The 16,782-nt window shown below is 31.7% G+C and overlaps 5 protein-coding genes across 14 annotated transcripts; 2 read left to right on the top strand and 3 right to left on the bottom strand.

Annotated features, from left to right (window-relative positions):
* Nucleotides 1-257: 257 nt before the first annotated feature.
* Dsor1 (mitogen-activated protein kinase kinase 1) lies at nucleotides 258-10,387 on the top strand. Its single transcript, XM_083108960.1, has 8 exons — nucleotides 258-936; nucleotides 1,248-1,470; nucleotides 1,563-1,675; nucleotides 1,750-1,861; nucleotides 5,817-5,993; nucleotides 6,097-6,310; nucleotides 6,378-6,544; nucleotides 6,637-10,387. The coding sequence occupies exons 1-8, from the start codon at nucleotides 818-820 to the stop codon at nucleotides 6,751-6,753; spliced, it is 1,242 nt and encodes a 413-aa protein (XP_082965086.1). The 5' UTR covers nucleotides 258-817; the 3' UTR covers nucleotides 6,754-10,387.
* Nucleotides 2,086-5,712, bottom strand: LOC145977181 (sodium/potassium-transporting ATPase subunit alpha). Of its 2 annotated transcripts, XM_083108943.1 has the most exons (2): nucleotides 3,054-5,712; nucleotides 2,823-2,932 (listed from the first exon to the last, which is right to left on the bottom strand). In XM_083108943.1, exons 1-2 carry the CDS (start codon nucleotides 5,604-5,606, stop codon nucleotides 2,921-2,923), a joined length of 2,565 nt encoding a protein of 854 aa, XP_082965069.1. In that variant the 5' UTR covers nucleotides 5,607-5,712; the 3' UTR covers nucleotides 2,823-2,920. The 2 variants fall into 2 exon arrangements, with proteins under 2 accessions (XP_082965068.1, XP_082965069.1); XM_083108942.1 differs by having other exon boundaries at nucleotides 2,086-5,712.
* LOC145977183 (putative RNA-binding protein EEED8.10) lies at nucleotides 9,346-14,750 on the bottom strand. 7 transcript variants are annotated; one of them, XM_083108948.1, is made up of 9 exons: nucleotides 13,901-14,750; nucleotides 13,530-13,788; nucleotides 12,426-12,614; nucleotides 11,712-11,782; nucleotides 11,491-11,618; nucleotides 11,134-11,414; nucleotides 10,505-11,010; nucleotides 10,128-10,404; nucleotides 9,346-10,043 (listed from the first exon to the last, which is right to left on the bottom strand). In XM_083108948.1, exons 3-9 carry the CDS (start codon nucleotides 12,490-12,492, stop codon nucleotides 9,511-9,513), a joined length of 1,863 nt encoding a protein of 620 aa, XP_082965074.1. In that variant the 5' UTR covers nucleotides 12,493-12,614; nucleotides 13,530-13,788; nucleotides 13,901-14,750; the 3' UTR covers nucleotides 9,346-9,510. The 7 variants fall into 7 exon arrangements, with proteins under 7 accessions (XP_082965074.1, XP_082965075.1, XP_082965077.1 ...); XM_083108949.1 differs by having other exon boundaries at nucleotides 13,530-14,750; XM_083108951.1 differs by lacking the exons at nucleotides 13,530-13,788; nucleotides 13,901-14,750 and adding an exon at nucleotides 12,881-12,897.
* Poc1 (Proteome of centrioles 1) lies at nucleotides 12,418-15,495 on the top strand. Of its 3 annotated transcripts, none has more exons than XM_083108957.1 (6): nucleotides 12,418-12,653; nucleotides 13,537-13,889; nucleotides 13,962-14,172; nucleotides 14,246-14,445; nucleotides 14,534-14,818; nucleotides 14,943-15,494. In XM_083108957.1, exons 2-6 carry the CDS (start codon nucleotides 13,542-13,544, stop codon nucleotides 15,249-15,251), a joined length of 1,353 nt encoding a protein of 450 aa, XP_082965083.1. In that variant the 5' UTR covers nucleotides 12,418-12,653; nucleotides 13,537-13,541; the 3' UTR covers nucleotides 15,252-15,494. The 3 variants fall into 3 exon arrangements, with proteins under 3 accessions (XP_082965083.1, XP_082965085.1, XP_082965084.1); XM_083108959.1 differs by lacking the exon at nucleotides 12,418-12,653 and adding an exon at nucleotides 12,718-13,005 and having other exon boundaries at nucleotides 14,943-15,495; XM_083108958.1 differs by lacking the exon at nucleotides 12,418-12,653 and adding an exon at nucleotides 13,171-13,308 and having other exon boundaries at nucleotides 14,943-15,495.
* A 12-nt stretch (nucleotides 15,496-15,507) lies between these two features.
* On the bottom strand, nucleotides 15,508-16,436 carry Atox1 (Antioxidant 1 copper chaperone). The gene is made up of 3 exons (XM_083108962.1): nucleotides 16,249-16,436; nucleotides 16,099-16,174; nucleotides 15,508-15,819 (listed from the first exon to the last, which is right to left on the bottom strand). The coding sequence occupies exons 1-3, from the start codon at nucleotides 16,258-16,260 to the stop codon at nucleotides 15,689-15,691; spliced, it is 219 nt and encodes a 72-aa protein (XP_082965088.1). The 5' UTR covers nucleotides 16,261-16,436; the 3' UTR covers nucleotides 15,508-15,688.
* Between the last annotated feature and the right edge of the window lie 346 nt (nucleotides 16,437-16,782).

The raw sequence follows: 16,782 nt of genomic DNA on the forward strand, positions 1-16,782 counted from the left end.
TCCTTCGAAGTATCTCTAGCATTTCCCCGACTGCAATCTCAAATTGCGTTTGACGTTACGAAAGTTTAAAAGAATTTAATTGGTCAATCGGGACAGTTTCTTTGCTCTGATTGGTCATTTATTTTACTGCACATGCGTATACATCGCGTACATTCTGTATTTTCTGATCGACAATTTTATATGAGATGTAGTGTGTGTGTGTGTGTGTAGCACACACACACACACACACACACACACAACATATATATATGGACATACTCTCTGACATTTATAATTCTCGCGGTTCCCGCGAAGATTCATATAACCTCTCTTTTTTATCTTTTACGATCGTTTCACGTTCTTACGTCGATGTGTTTTTCCGTATCGTGCGTAATTTCGACGATTGTTAGTAACTGTCACGTAAAAGAAACGTGCAGAATGACAAAATCGTTAGTAAACGAAGTAATTTATTGATGCTCCAATCTGACAATTAACCCCGGTCTGTAAGGGTAGCTCGACAGTTCATTCTTATCAGCGATATATACCGAGTGAACGATTCATCTCTTCGCGAATTCGCGAAAAAAAAAAGACACAATGCAGACTTGAGATTTACGAAAGTTGTAATTCACATGAAGGAATTGCCGAATCTATCGGCAGAGAGAATATATAAATTAATTATCCGACAAATATCTTACTATTAATATTATTAACTTAGAAGACAGATAAGAGAGATACACATAAAAAAGATAAGTTACATGGTTCGCGAGTCCATTGATTTCAAGTGATAATCTCGTGTAGTATTGTTTGTTGCTGACGCTTTTAAACAGCTGATTACCAAATGTCAAAGAATAAACTCAACTTGACACTACCACCTGGTTCAATAGAACCAGTACCAGCAGTGTCACCATCACCTCCAGTTCCACCTTTACCCACGTACTCGGAACCTCCAATACCCGAGTAAGTCGAAGGTTCAATTATTTGATGCATTGTTATATAATTCAAGCACTAATATTTTCTCCATATAATTTAATGTCCAAGATTTAATTATATTTAAGGGAACTGGAAGTTTAAATTTAGAAACAATATTGTGCTAATATATAAGATACTTTGAACAAGCTTTATACATATCATGAGAAATATAATTAAAGGATAGTCTTTTGAATTTTCTTTATATTTTGTTTATCTTTTTTTTAAATTTTCCTTATTCCGTTATGGAATAATAAAATTTTTTATCGTAGATTTAATTCTAAAAATAAAACTTTTTGCAGTGTAATGGGTAAGATGAGCATAGATGCCATTCAAGAGAAATTAGAAGAACTAGAAATGGATGAGGAACAGAGAAAACGATTAGAAAGTTTTTTAGGACAGAAAGAAAAAGTTGGAGAATTATGCGATGAAGATTTTGAGAAGTTAGGTGAATTGGGTGCAGGTAATGGTGGTGTTGTAATGAAAGTCAGGCACAAAAAATATGGTCTTATAATGGCAAGGAAGGTAAATAATTTGTGTTGTATACTTTCAGATCATTAAATATTTACAAAATACTTAAAGACAAAAGTTTTATCTGACATTTGTTTATATTTCAGCTAATACATTTGGAAGTAAAACCAGCTATTAAAAAACAAATAATCAGAGAATTAAAAGTACTTCATGAATGTAATTTTGCACATATAGTTGGATTTTATGGTGCTTTCTACAGGTAATTTCTTAAAAATAATTTTTGAAATATATGCAAAAGATATTCTTTGTAAGAGTTAAGTATATATGTTTCAGTGATGGAGAAATTAGCATATGCATGGAATATATGGATGGTGGATCGTTAGACCTAATATTGAAAAAAGCAGGACGAATTCCAGAATCTATCCTAGGTACAATCACATCTGCTGTAAGTCTAATTTTTATTACTACAATTAGAGAGAAGAAAAGGAATAAGATATTATAATTTAGTTAATATAACACACTATATATATATATATATGGTGTAAGCTTTATTTCATGCTCAATCTTTTTATCCTGTGAGAGATTATACATAACTTTAATAATAATAATAATAAATATAACAATACATATATTTAATAATAATAATAATAATAATAATAAATACGTAGCTTTAATAATAATAATAATAATAAATCCATACCACATAATTTGATTCAGCTTTTAACTTGTTTTTAAATTGTACACATATTCGGATCAATCCAAGTTGACATCTACATACCAATCAATTTATTACAATTGCAGTTGATGACTCTCTCGCATGATAAAAAGATTGATGCACAAAATAAAACTCACTGTACATATATATACACCTATACATATATGTTTATATATACACATACACATTCATAATTATAATCTAATTATAATCTAACAATAACAACCATTTTTCTAATTAAATATAATGAGATATATGAAACATGACATACAGGAATATCATGTATATGTGATCGATTGTTGATTAATAGGTGTGTTAAATTATATATATAGTGGAAAAAATATTTTTCTATTTTAATTGAAATTTTAATTGAAAAAAAAATTTAGTAGTATGTTTCTCTTTCCATAATTCCACCTGGAAAGAGACGAATACATAATCGTCTAAATTCATCATAAGTCCAAAGGAACAGGCCGAGTGGCAAAGAAGGCCAATACCAATAAGCTTTCAGTGGCATTGTTTTCAATACATACTCTGTGCCTGGAACATAGAGTAAGATCCCTGTTAAAATAACTTCGAAAACGAAAGAGAAATTGACGAACCAGTTGCCCATTCCTTGTTGAAAGATGGAGTTGCGCCTGGTTTTACACATTACCAAATCTATCATTTGTGTTATAACGATAGAAAGAAAATATCCGCTTTGCGCTTCCATTAACAAATTTTTTCTATTTTCGTAAGTCCACGTTTGACCCCAGGAATCTTCTAAATCATTGATAGATGGATTCTCCCATTCTATTCGTAAACCTAATAGACGATCGGGCATAAAGCCATTCATCATAAGCACCATAAAGTATGTGTAGAATCCAGCAAAGGACTGAGTCATTCCTATTTGACCATAAGTAATGGATATTAAACGCTTATTCACCAATTTATCGTATTGAGGATTTCTCGGCGCACGACGCATTATATCAGATTCGGCCTTCTCATACGCCAGAGCGATAGCAGGTACCACATCAGTGCCGACGTCTATGCAGATGACCAATTCGATGACTAATGGTAAGGGAATCGCTAACAACAGGCCACTCAGCATCGGTACCATTTCCGGTACGCTTGATGTTAAAGTATAAGCGATCGATTTTTTTAGATTATCAAATATCAGACGACCTTCTTCGACACCAGTCACAATCGACGCGAAGTTGTCATCCATGAGTATCATGTCTGCGGCATTCTTGGCTACATCGGAACCAGCGATACCCATCGCGACCCCTATGTCAGCCTTTCGCAATGCCGGCGAATCGTTGACACCGTCACCAGTAACTGCCACGATCTCTCCTAACCGTTGACAGCTCTCTACAATCAGCAACTTTTGCTGCGGTGACGTCCTCGCAAACACGATCTCCTCGTAATTGCGTATGATATTATCCAATTCGTGTGAATCCATGTTCCTTAATTCGGCGCCAGTGATGATAGTCGCGCCAGTATCCATATCACTCACTTGCGAATAAGATTTATTCTGTAGGATCGCCCGCTCATAACGGGTCTCGTGACCTTCGCTTATGATACCTACCTTTTTAGCAATCGCCATCGCTGTCATCGGATGATCGCCCGTCACCATGATCACCTTAATACCGGCGGTACGGCACTTCTGTACTGCCTCGGGCACGCCGGGTCTCGGCGGATCTTGTAAGCTAATCAACCCTACGAATCTATATCCCTTGGTGGGAAAATTGTAGGATGCAGGCGAATCGGTATTAAATTTGTAGTTCGGTCCGTATACATTGTCTGGCAGATGTATATCGCAATACGCCAATACGCGTTCACCGAGATAGCCCAATTCCATGCAAGCTCTGCGAGATATAGCATGATCGTGGAAGCTCATCTCTTTGGTCTCTCCATCTGCCGTCAGTATTGTCGTGCAGTTTTCCAATATCACTTCCGGAGCACCCTTCAGTATCATCGTGTAGCCGTTGGCATTTCGATGTATCGACATCTGATACTTGGTCATGGAACTGAAAGGGATCTCAGCTACCTTTTGATGTGCCTCGCGAAACCGTTGCGTTGGATGTATGTGTTCGCAAAACTTAAGAATACCAGTTTCGGATGCGTCACCAATGATCTCACGCTCCTCGATGGGCGCCAATCTATAAGACTCGGCGGTGAATTCGGCTCGCAGACAAAGAGTTGAGACTTTGAGCATAGCGTTAAAAGCCGGCTTCTCCAGCAGTAAGTCTCTTTCGACACCAATCCTCTCGCCCGGTGGAAAGTTATATCTAGTATGACCGAACCACAGATTAGACACAGACATCTTGTTCTGTGTAAGAGTGCCCGTCTTATCGGAACAGATTGTCGATGTCGAGCCTAGAGTCTCGACCGCTTCTAGATTCTTTACCAGACAATTCTTGCTCGCCATTCTTTGTGCGGTCAATGTTAAAACTGTTGTCACGGTCACTAACAATACCTCAGGTACATTGGCGATAATTATTCCAAGCAGATAGGTGAACGCTTGCACGAGATTAGGTTCCAGCAGCAGTGATAATCCAAAGAAAGCGATGCCACATAGAACCGCCACAATCGTAATGATCTCGACAAAATGTCTGATTTCTTTGGCGATCGGCGTTTCGATCTTGACGAGTTGCGATGTAAGACCGGCTAATCGGCCTATCATTGTGTGATCACCCGTAGCGATCACAATTCCCTTGCCATCGCCCGCTACAGCAAACGACGTGGAGAAGGCCACATTGGCAGATTCAAGAGGATTCTTATCGGTGGGATAATCAGTGCGTGTTACCGGTTCGCTTTCGCCGGTGATGCTGGAGTTCTCGACTCTTAATCCGCGGCACTCGATTATCCTAATGTCGGCCGGTATTTTGTCGCCCATCCGTATCTCTACTAGGTCACCCAGAACCAGCTCCTCCGTACCTAGACGTAATTTTATACCGTCGCGAATCACCGTAGCAAAAGTAGGCACCATTTTTTTGAAGGACTCCATTACTTTAATATTTTTACTTTCCTGTATGTACGCGAACACGCCTGAAGTGATGCATATCAATACGATGATTATGCCAAGCCATGCAATACCAACGTCGGGTTCTCTCATGAAATAAGTAACAACGTACAGAATGAAGCATAAAATCACGCAAACCCAGAGCAATGCGGCGAATCCGTGGAACATACACTTGAAAAATTTGATATATTCTGGTGTGACCTTAGGCGGTGACATAGCATTCGGTCCATCTCGTGCGAAAATTTTGCGCGCCTCTTCCTTTGTCAGGCCCGTTTCTGCGTTCGTATTCAGTTTCTTGCATAGAGCCTCCAAGGGTATCACATGATCGATAGTCTCTAACTCTTGATGCAGCTCTTGTATTTCCTGTTCGGTCAGTTTCTTCTTGTGCAGGTGTATGGAGGACCCGCGGATCGGGTGATGCAATACGGAGGACACACGGGTCAATTGCTGCGCCTTCGAAGTGCTCGCTTGCATTTTTGCAACGGGATTTTGCAAAAGATATTTTTCTGTAAAAATACAATTTCACACGCACATACACATGTATAACGCTTCTTTTCTTTTTCTGTCAATAACGATCCGAAGTCATCTCTCTATCAATTTATCGAATATTTCTTATTATTTCTCTGTTTATTTCTTTGTTTATTGTTGTTCAAATAATAATGTGAGCATTGCGTTTCTTTACAGGTTTTGAAAGGGTTGAGTTACTTGCGAGACAAACATGCCATAATGCATCGTGATGTAAAACCAAGCAATATCTTAGTTAATAGTGCGGGCGAAATCAAAATCTGCGACTTTGGCGTTTCTGGTCAGCTGATTGATTCAATGGCCAATTCGTTTGTCGGAACTCGAAGCTACATGTCGGTAAGCTTATAGTGATATGGATATATATAATATCATAATCACTATCATATGGAATAATATTTATTAATATCCGTGAAACGGATTAATATTGTGCGTTTTACAGCCAGAAAGACTTCAAGGAACGCATTATTCGGTACAGAGCGACGTTTGGTCACTCGGATTGTCACTCGTGGAAATGGCGATCGGGATGTATCCGATTCCACCGCCGGACGAAAAGACCTTAACTTCGATATTCGGTCTGCAATCGGTACAACCACCTGCGGAAAATCCGGTGACGAATAGTGTGCCTACACCGACCACTCAATCGCCAGGACACAGTCAGTATTTGTTTACGAACTTTGCCAAATAATCATATCGTTTAATTATTGATTTTTCATCTCATAGGCGCAAGCAGTCCAAGACCCATGGCAGTATTCGAATTGTTGGAGTACATAGTTAACGAGCCACCGCCGAAACTGCCGCCCGGAATATTTAGTGATGCTTTTATGGATTTCGTCGATCGATGCTTAAAGAAAAACCCAGCCGAAAGAGCAGATCTAAAGACATTAATGGTAAGTTTTCCTTTCTTTAAATAAGATAAAAACAAACTGATTGATAGCTTAATGGAAAGAGAAACATTATGTTTCACGATCATACATTTTAGAGTCATGAATGGATAAAAAAAGCCGAATCAGAAAACGTAGACTTTGCTGGCTGGGTATGTCGTACGATGGATCTACAACCAACTACGCCAACACATTTAGCGAGCGTGCAATCCTGAATAAATGTAACTCTTACATACTTGACTACATATATTCGCGTTCAGTACTCCTAAGTCATCTCTTAGTTTGTTTAGGTTTTCATTCGGTCAAACGGTGGCGTATATCCGTTGTGTATCAGCGTGTTTATTGCGATTTTTTTATAAAATACATTGGGATGCGCTAAGTGGATGCTCTATTGAATGAATCATTGAGCACTGCGTGAATGATTTAAGTTTACCAAGGACTTGTCTATAAAAATAATAATATAAAAGACTCGCGCGCGCGGTTCTTTAATATCGCATTAAGACACCTATTTCCTTACTGATTGTAATTCAATATGAATGTAGTGAGGAAACAGGAATCTTAAGTCGTCAATTTTGATAATTTTCTTGTTTTTATAGGGAAGAAAAAAAACGAATCAATCATGTAATGTATAAAAGATAATCTATAAAACATTGTTATAATATAGATGGAGTTTCTCTATTAATTCTTGCAGACAGGATGAATCATGTTTCATTCGAAATCTGCTCGCTTAGCGTGAAATGTATCATCGTCCGGTAATTTGCACGCCACTGTGCCAAATATTAATTTCTTTACTTTATATGTTCGTCTTTATGCTTGTGTTGAAAGTATGTAAGAAAAAATTGCAACATATAAGTTTATTATTAGAAACTCATGGGCAAGTTATGTTCCCCGTGATATAATTAGGATACACGAATGAGCATCGAACTTATGAACGTCTCGTTTGAGAAAAAATTAACTAGATCGAATTACTTCTATAACATTTGTACCTGACACATCCATGCAAACGTTATTTACACGATTAAAAACATGTCAAACAGTTTTTATCAATATATAGCTGCGATTAAAGAAAGTTTTGAATTTAATTTTAATTTTTCTATATAATGAAATATTCTTCATTACAAAATAATAATTTAAAAAAATAGAAATTATTCCAATAATGCAATTTATATTATCTCAAATCCTCTAAATATTAATTTATATGTTTACAATTATTAAATTTTGCAAATTTATCGATACTGATATATAAATCTAAATTCAATAGATTATCATACATTCAATATAAAAGGCCAACTATCATCGCATATAATCAGATTTATTAAATGAAAAGAAGCAAACATAATTTTTCATATATAATTGCGGCCTTACAGATATAAGTGATTACAAGATTTCTCATTGCACACGATTTGAGAAATCATGTTTATATATTCAAATTATAAGATAAATAGAATTTTAATATATGTGAATCTTTTTGCTGCAAAGTATGTGTGCATAATGGGTGATATTTTTAATTCTACTTAATACGAAATATGCAATGAGGACTATTACACTATTGCTCTTTTATCAAAAGACAAGGGATATGAAAGACATGATAATATAATAAACTAAAATAGAAATATCTTATTTCTATTCTATTGATGAAAATAATAATTATTATAAAAAAGAGATATTACCCACAGCAAAAGGATTGACTTTTTGTGCATGTAATTGTATGCCCAATCTTTTTGTATGTATTATGTGTGTATAAAGTGCATTTTAAAAATGTCACTTTATAATTATTAATTTGGAATTCACAAATATTTGAAAAAACCTAGATAAGATCAATTTTTTTATTTCATACATTTCTCATTTCACATCATATGTATGTTGTGTATACATCATTAAATATAATTATATTTCGCATTTAAGTAGACATTTAATTTTGTAGTATTCGATGGTTATATCATTATTAGAGTAAAAAAATTTATAAGTTTAAAATATTTATCTCAATAGTCCAAGTATCACAAGTACATACATTAGGATTGTCATGAAAACACAAATAGATAGTATACTATTAAATTGTAATTTTAGAGTCGATTAGAGTTATTTATCATTTGTTGAAATTTTTTATGTTGAACATATATTTTGTAGATATTTTGCAAGTTTGCAAATTAGCATCATATATTATATAATAGAAAGAGCAATCGAATTGGCATAAAAATCACTAGATGTGACTATGATATACATCATGATGTTTATAAGTCAAATGAGATATTTCTCACAATATATAGGAGCGTTAAACGCTCAAGTAAAATTTCATATTATATTTATATCGCGATAAATAGAAACAATAACATTAATAATAAGAATCGATGCATATAATGCCATTTATTATGAAGTATGGTCTCTATTATCTGTCATAGAACGACAATATACACATTTAGTTGCAGCAGAATCGTGTGATAAAATGTATAATATGCCAACATAACTTAGCAATTTTATCAAACGATAATCCGTAAATTTCAGCAAAGTTCATAATTCCTATAGCACTTATTAAAATATGTGCACATTCCTTGTTGCAAATATGTGCATAATAATTGCAATTGTATGAATTCATACATTATGTCTATCTAAGCATTATTAATTATAAATACAATAAAATAATCACAATATTGTAAGTGTAACTCTATGTTTAATATTCCAATACTCAATGTAGCTATATGTAATATGATTTTATGTGAGCATATAAAACTTTTTTTATTAATAAAACATGTATACACATATGTATACACATATAAAAACATCAACTTATGATATAAAAAAACTTCTCCTCTCTCTTATCGATTTTATATTTATCTCAGTTTATTCATATAATATAAAGTATCATTATATAACACAATATGTATACATAGTTTTAAGAATTAGTGACATTGATAGTATAACTATATTCATAGAAAATTTATTATATAATCACAGAAAATAAACATGCCAAATCTTTAAAAATAATCGTCAGGCGACAAATGTTCATCCTCATAACTATAATCATCATAATCTGAATCTTCATCAATCCAAGATTCGTTACCATCATATATGTCTTCATCAATTAGATCTTCATCAAACATAAAAAAGTCATCGTCACATAAGTCCACGTTAACTATTTGCAAAAGCGGGGACGTTTGCTCTTCATCTTGTTCTTTTGTAGGAAAAATTGCTGTATTTCCAATAATCATCTTTAACATTAAGTTATTTGAGCGAGTGTGGCAGGCATCTTTAGCAGCATCGAGAGTAATGTTAGTAATATTAATGCATCCAGAGATATCCAATAATTGTAAATGAGGTGAGGATCTAATAAACATTGACATGCCCTGATCGCTAATTGATCTACATTTTCGACATTCTAGTTCTTTTAAGCCACACATATTTTCCAATCCATTATCAGTAATTTTCTTTACATAATTGATAATTAATTTTTCCAATTTTGGTAATGTAGCAATAGCTGCTAATCCAGTATCAGTCACATCGGGAGAACCTGGTTGGATAAATAAAAAGTTAGCAAAGAATTTACAAAATAAAAAGTTAGCAAAGAATATATTATATAATAATTGTGAGTTACCTGTAATGTCTAAATAGATAAGCTGCTGACATTGTTGTGCCAAATTAATAAGAAATTCATCTGTTACTAGAGGGTTATATATAAATTTCAAGATTTTCAGATTAACAAGTTTAGTTAAATGTAACACATCAGCTGTTTCTGCGAAAAGGAGACCTCCTTCAATTTCTAACTCATTCAGACCTTTACAATGTTCGCCGATAGCTTTCAATGTGCGTACAGTTATGCCAGAACAATTATTTATTGCAAGATGTTTCAAATTTTCGAGTTTTTTTAATGCCTGTATATGACAATGTCAATATGTGTCTTGTGTATATATATATATATATGTATACTAGTATTAATCAATAATTCCAATGAAGTGAAGAATTTTGACTTACTGTAGAAAAGTGATTATCTTGAATATTGTCGCATTTGTCCAATATAATTGTATGCATAGTTTGTGCTGGCAAGCATAGTAAAGATTTGCCCACAATATTATTTTTGCTTATAGCAAGATATTCCAAGTTTTTATTCACTTTGAAGAGATTCTTTAATTCATTATCACAGCTATATATTGAAGGTCCTAAGCTAAACCTAATTATATTTTTACAATTACTTGCTAATGTATCAATGCCTGATGCACAAATTGTTAGTGCAGTAACATCGATACTTATAAGATTAGGACAGAGTTTTCCAACAATGGTTAATGTACTTTGTCGTAAAAAATTGCTTGTATCAGACAGATTTATTTGTGTTAGGAACTTGCCGCATTTTAATAATATCTTGCGAAGTGTAGCTGTACAAATTGTATGAGTTTCTAAAAAACCCCATGTAGAGGGTGAAAGATCCAATGTTTTCATCATACGCCAAGAATCTTGACTTAGATCTCTCCAGCGTTTGCAAACTATAAAGATAATAATAACAACAATGTATAAATAATGTATAAAAAATTTTGCCTCATTTAGAACAAAAATATAATAGAGTTAGATATGTATGATTTCTAACATTAGTATGATAAATTATTTGCCTCTTTCTATGCGGACTCTGTCAATAATTGGTAAAAATAAAAAAATATGTCTTAAACAATCATCATTCAATATATGAATGGACACATCTTCAGTATCATTTTGCAAAAATTGATCACATTGTTCATTAATAGTCTTTTTCTCAAAAGTTTTGTTTGACTCTTTTCCTGTATTATATAATTTTTGGTCTATACTATCAGGTTGATGCCAGGAATCTGCAGCCATTACCCTTAAGTCTCTATTGTGTACTCTTATTTGTTTCCTACTTCCATCTAGCATAGCTCTACAAACAATTTGTTACAAATAATCATTGCATTTTTTAATAACTTACTAGTAATCATTTTTTTTTTCAAACTTACGCCATCGCATCTTCTACTTTGGTGAATGTAACAAATGCATAATTTTTTCTTCCTTGATTTCTACGTAAATAACAATTTTCAATATTTCCATATGCAGAAAAGCAATTGCGTAAATCTCTAAAAGTTGTCTGTAAAAAATTTTTAACAATTGAATATTTGCATCATTGCATTGATAAAATATATTGTATAGGAATTAAGAAAGGTGAAAATATAATACAAACCCTTTCAGCCAAATTGTCAACGAATAATTTTCGTATTGGTACACCATCTATGGTTTTCTCACATAAGCCATCTAAACAAAGTCAAATATATAAGTATTATAATAAATAAACATGATTAAACATATATATATATATATATATATATATATATATATATATATATATTAGTACATAAAGGCTATTAAAGGCTATTGTATATGATTCAAAATAGAAGTTTACATATAAACAGGATACAATTCATATTATATTGTTTGACAGAATATATATATTAGGTATTTTATCAATTTAGGTATGTTTATACAATAAATTCTGTCAGTTAATTGGAGATAACCCATAATATACAAATGGTTTAAACTAGTTTATCTACCAGAAATTATCTCATAAAACATGTTGACAATTTGCCAACGATGAAAATAAAATCAAAAGAATTAAACGAGATTAATGAACATCAAAGTTTCAACTCTTTATTGTATTTCAGATAAGCATAAATATAAACCTCAAGGTTCTCGTTTGCTCGCTCAAAAAAAATAAAAATGTGTAGAGATGTTAGAAGACATTTAGAAAAAAAATGCTCTATAAAGAGAATTTATTATATTATGCTCCTTCATATCTAAATAGATTATACAGTAGGCTTTAGTCTTTCTATTGAACAAAACTCGAATGAAACAATCGAAAATTCAAAGGTTATAAACGTAAGCTTAACATTAGACTTACCATCCGATATGATTTTACTTATGTGACAGAGCGTTTCGACATATTCAGCTTCTAGAATGTCGATCATTGTTGATTTTTACTTTACGCCAATTCTCTTTACAGAAGTACAGAGAAGTTCGAGAAACTTGAGAAAGTAGTCATCCTAACAATCCTACATTTACCTTACCAATCTCGTTAATACCGCCATCTCTACATATTATAAAACTTACATAAAATTATTATAGCCAAGTAAGTTTTCGATATTATATATATGTATTTCTAAATTTTAGATTTAGTCCGTTTCAGCTTATGCATTGAAAATTGAAGATTTAAAATTGCAATTTTTTATTACGATCAAAACAAAGAGAACTAAAATTTCTTTGACCTGATTGGTCAATCTTTAATGATTTTCAATCTCAATTTGCAATGCGTAATCTGACACGTATTACTTAATCGAAATAAAAGAATAAACATACCGGAAAGATCTATTCTATTTATCAAAAATTTTTTATTCGATATTTTTATATCGATGTGGAAAAAGCTATCGAATGATATCAAGTTTTTAATTCAAACATAACGTATAGATCTTCCGATATTTCGAGTACGTAAAATTTATATATATATATACATATATATAAATTATATTATAGAAGAAATATATACATATGTGTATATCCATTACATTTAACATCTGAATGAAAATTGACATCAGATATCAGATGTCAATGAAAATATTCTTTCTAGTTCGATATACGGCATGGTTTATAGTCATATCTCCTTTCACTAATAATAATATTAAATAGTAAATAATACAAAGCACTAATAAAACGTTTAACGAGCTATTATTAGCTTTATATTTGTGTTATAAAAGTTGTTTACTAACTATTAAAGAATTCATAAAAAAGTAAGAAATCTTTAATGCAATATATTAAGGTTATGTTTTTATTTAATATTTTTTTATTATGAAAATACTAATTTAATATTTCTATATAAATGTTAAATTACTTAATTTAATATAAGTTTATTACAAGCTCTATATATATGTATATATATATTTTTTTTTACTTCATGTATTTCTATATTTTATTTATTTTCTGTCTATTTTCTTCTAAACAATTTTATTACCTGTCAGGAGAAATGGTGACAACTGCTTGTGATCCTACATTTGAGAGACACTTTAAAGGTCATAAAGATGAAGTTACAGCTTTATGCTTTCACCCGAATGCTACTCAACTTGTGTCAAGTAGTCTAGATAAAACATTATTGGTATGGAATTTAACAGAATCAGTGCGAGCTTATAGATTTATAGCCCATAAAGATGGTATTTTGGATGTATGCTATGCACCATCTGGAGAAATTATAGCCAGTGCTTCAAGAGACAGATCTGTAAGAATATGGGTTCCTAAAGTTACAGGACAATCATTAGATTTTAAAGCTCACAGTTCTGCTGTAAGATCGGTACAATTTAGTCCAGATGGAGAAAAGGTAAACCTTACCTTAATTAATCATTAGGCAATTTATTGTTTCTGCTTAATATTTGATTAACTATTTGTTTAGTTGCTTACTGCATCAGATGATAAAAGTATAAAGCTATGGATGGTATGTCAGAGAAGATTCCTCATGTCTTTTAGCGGACATACAAATTGGGTTCGATGTGCTAAATTTTCTCTTGATGGTAGACTTTTAGTATCTTGTAGCGATGATAAGACAATAAAAGTATGGGACATTATTTCTGGACAATGTATTAGAACTTTTAATGAAATAAAAGGTTCGTTAAATATGGTAATTTTGCTTTTATGGTGATTTTTAAACATCTAGAATAAAAATTTTGCTTTTGTTAGCACCTGCTGCATATGTAGAGTTCCATCCAAGCAGTGGAGCTATTGGATCAGCAAATGTGGGTGCATGTATTAAACTATATGACTTGAAAACAGGCTCTTTGTACCAACATTATGCTGCCCATAAAGGGTCTGTAAACATGATCAAATTCCATCCAAAGGGTAACTTTATGTTAACAGCTTCTAGCGATTCTACAATGAAGGTAATTTAAAATTTCATGATTCTGTATGTATAATAGCTTCAATAAATCGTTTTTATCTCTATTGATATAGAATAAGAGAAACATTTAGGTTTTAGACTTATTGGAGGGCCGACCAATTTATACTTTGAAGGGACATGTTGGTAATGTAACATCAATAACATTTTCACAAGATGGTGATTTTTTCGCTTCTGGTGGCATAGATCGACAAATCCTAATGTGGAAATCTAATTTTTGTAAAGATGACAAACCGAGCAAAATCACTAGACAATTAATATCTTCTTCCAGCAAACGGGAATTTGACAATATGGATAAAAAATCATTTGCAAATAATGATGAACAAAAAGATGTGCAAGAGGAGCATAATCAAGAGGAAGTAATAAATTGATTTGCAAATATATTAAGCTATAGAACATTATGATTACATGCATTTTAAGAAAAAAGTATATTAATTGTTATATTATTAGAAGCTGTAAAATTTATAGAATATATTATTTCAGTACTTATTAAAAACATTAGAAGAATTGGATTTGGAATCAAATGGAAATCATTGTAAAGGACCCATTGCTGAGGTACCAACGAAAAGAATTGAACCTGAAGTAATTGATACAAGAAACATTAAACCTCCTGAAAGACATCGTATAGCAAATATTTTAGTTCCGCAAGATCAAATATCGGCCGATATGCATTCATCTAGTCAATCTATTAAAGCAGTAGAAGCACTTTGTGATCAAGTACAATCGTTACATGATACTGTTAATATTCTAGAACAACGTTTGACAATATTAGAAGAGGCAATTAGAAAGTAATTTTGATTTTTCCATTTTAAAATTTTTTAATTATTTATTAGAATAATATATTTGTGTGTATATTGTGTGTAAAATATTGATAATAATTATATTTCTCAAACAAAATTTGAATTCAGAATAACTTTATGAAATGTTACATTAATTACATCAAAGTTTCTTTTAATATATCAAACATCATGTTAAATATAAATATATAATTGCATTATATAATGCATTGCAAATTTAAAATAATCCATATGATTGTAATATGAGTGTGAACTGTATATAGAAAATATTTTATTATATAAAATTTTAAATTATTTTTGTACTTTTGTATACATATTAATCAATCAATCAATAAATTAATAATTTTTTTAATAGAAAAAGTACAACAAAAAATATTTATTACAATATATGGTTGATATATTAGCAGCAACATAATCACTTTGTAAAGACTCTCATTTTTTTGTCCCTAAAAATTGGCATGTTTTTCCTGTCTTCTTGATTGTCTCCAAAATCTCATCTGAATTAAGCGCAGTAGTTACGGATACCTTTTGCTCTGGTAAATCTATCTTGATATAGTCGACACCTATATATATATATATAATACATTGTGTGATTTATATGCTAAGATAATTTAAATATATATATCATCTTTTTTTTATTCAAATTATTTTTATATTTAAATATTCTATTTTCTTCCATGTAATATATCAAAGCACATTTCATAACCTCATTCAATCAATTTTTAAAAAAATAATGACTAGAAAATACTAATGAAATATTTATGAAACGTAATCAGACGCAATATAAAAGTATTTTTATATCTGTGAAATTAATTGCAAATATTTTTATATTATATACATACCTGCTTTTTTTTTAAGTACATTCTGTACAGCAGTCGAGCATCCTTCACATGTCATTTCGACGCTAAATTCGTGTACCTTATAAATAGATCACTTGTCAAACACTCTATTTGTTTAAATTTCTTTGAAACCGATTTATATTTCATTTTTACCTGAGCTGCCATAATGAAGATAATACAGTTTGACGTGGCAAATGTTATTTCTAGCTTAACCACAAGTGAAATTGAAATTGCAACAAAAATGTAACAGAAGTCTTATCTGGAAATGTTGTAAGATAATGGAGAATAACTGTGTATGTGTGTGTATTATGTGCAATTAATAACACACATACACACACAATACCACACGCAACACACACCCACACGCACATACACATGCACACAGAGGGGAAATAGGATATTAATTAATATATTTCTAAAATAACAGATAACACAATATATTGCATATTAAAAATTATCATTGCTGAAATATTGTCAATAATTCAGTAATCAATATGTACAATCGTATGTGTATCACTTCTGATTTTAGAGCAATATATATATTCACAGAAATAGTTAACTTTCACACACATGTCGGCTAAAAAATTAAAAACTGCTCTGAAAGACAATATATCTGATTTTTATAAGCCAACATATATATGTATATTTAATACAAAAATGTAAATGTACAATATATTAACGAATTAA

Source organism: Camponotus vicinus, unplaced genomic scaffold (genome assembly GCF_025532165.1).
Source record: "Camponotus vicinus isolate PSW18456_S1 unplaced genomic scaffold, iyCamVici1.0 SCAF_9, whole genome shotgun sequence".
Lineage (NCBI taxonomy): Eukaryota > Metazoa > Arthropoda > Insecta > Hymenoptera > Formicidae > Camponotus > Camponotus vicinus.

What these genes read in the sequence shown, in the direction of transcription:
- Dsor1 (XM_083108960.1), top strand. Translation starts at nt 818, where the DNA reads ATGTCAAAGAATAAACTCAACTTGACACTACCACCTGGTTCAATAGAA. An exon ending in GAACTCGAAGCTACATGTCG is followed by an intron (nt 5,994 to 6,096) that starts GTAAGCTTATAG and finishes TGCGTTTTACAG; the next exon opens with CCAGAAAGACTTCAAGGAAC. An exon ending in CACTCAATCGCCAGGACACA is followed by an intron (nt 6,311 to 6,377) that starts GTCAGTATTTGT and finishes TTCATCTCATAG; the next exon opens with GCGCAAGCAGTCCAAGACCC.
- LOC145977181 (XM_083108942.1), bottom strand. Translation starts at nt 5,606, where the DNA reads ATGCAAGCGAGCACTTCGAAGGCGCAGCAATTGACCCGTGTGTCCTCC.
- LOC145977183 (XM_083108948.1), bottom strand. Translation starts at nt 12,492, where the DNA reads ATGATCGACATTCTAGAAGCTGAATATGTCGAAACGCTCTGTCACATA. An exon ending in TTGACAATTTGGCTGAAAGG is followed by an intron (nt 11,619 to 11,711) that starts GTTTGTATTATA and finishes AATTTTTTACAG; the next exon opens with ACAACTTTTAGAGATTTACG. An exon ending in TATCTATTTAGACATTACAG is followed by an intron (nt 10,044 to 10,127) that starts GTAACTCACAAT and finishes TTATCCAACCAG; the next exon opens with GTTCTCCCGATGTGACTGAT.
- Poc1 (XM_083108957.1), top strand. Translation starts at nt 13,542, where the DNA reads ATGGTGACAACTGCTTGTGATCCTACATTTGAGAGACACTTTAAAGGT. An exon ending in AACTTTTAATGAAATAAAAG is followed by an intron (nt 14,173 to 14,245) that starts GTTCGTTAAATA and finishes TGCTTTTGTTAG; the next exon opens with CACCTGCTGCATATGTAGAG. An exon ending in AGGAGCATAATCAAGAGGAA is followed by an intron (nt 14,819 to 14,942) that starts GTAATAAATTGA and finishes ATATTATTTCAG; the next exon opens with TACTTATTAAAAACATTAGA.
- Atox1 (XM_083108962.1), bottom strand. An exon ending in TGTACTTAAAAAAAAAGCAG is followed by an intron (nt 15,820 to 16,098) that starts GTATGTATATAA and finishes ATATATATATAG; the next exon opens with GTGTCGACTATATCAAGATA.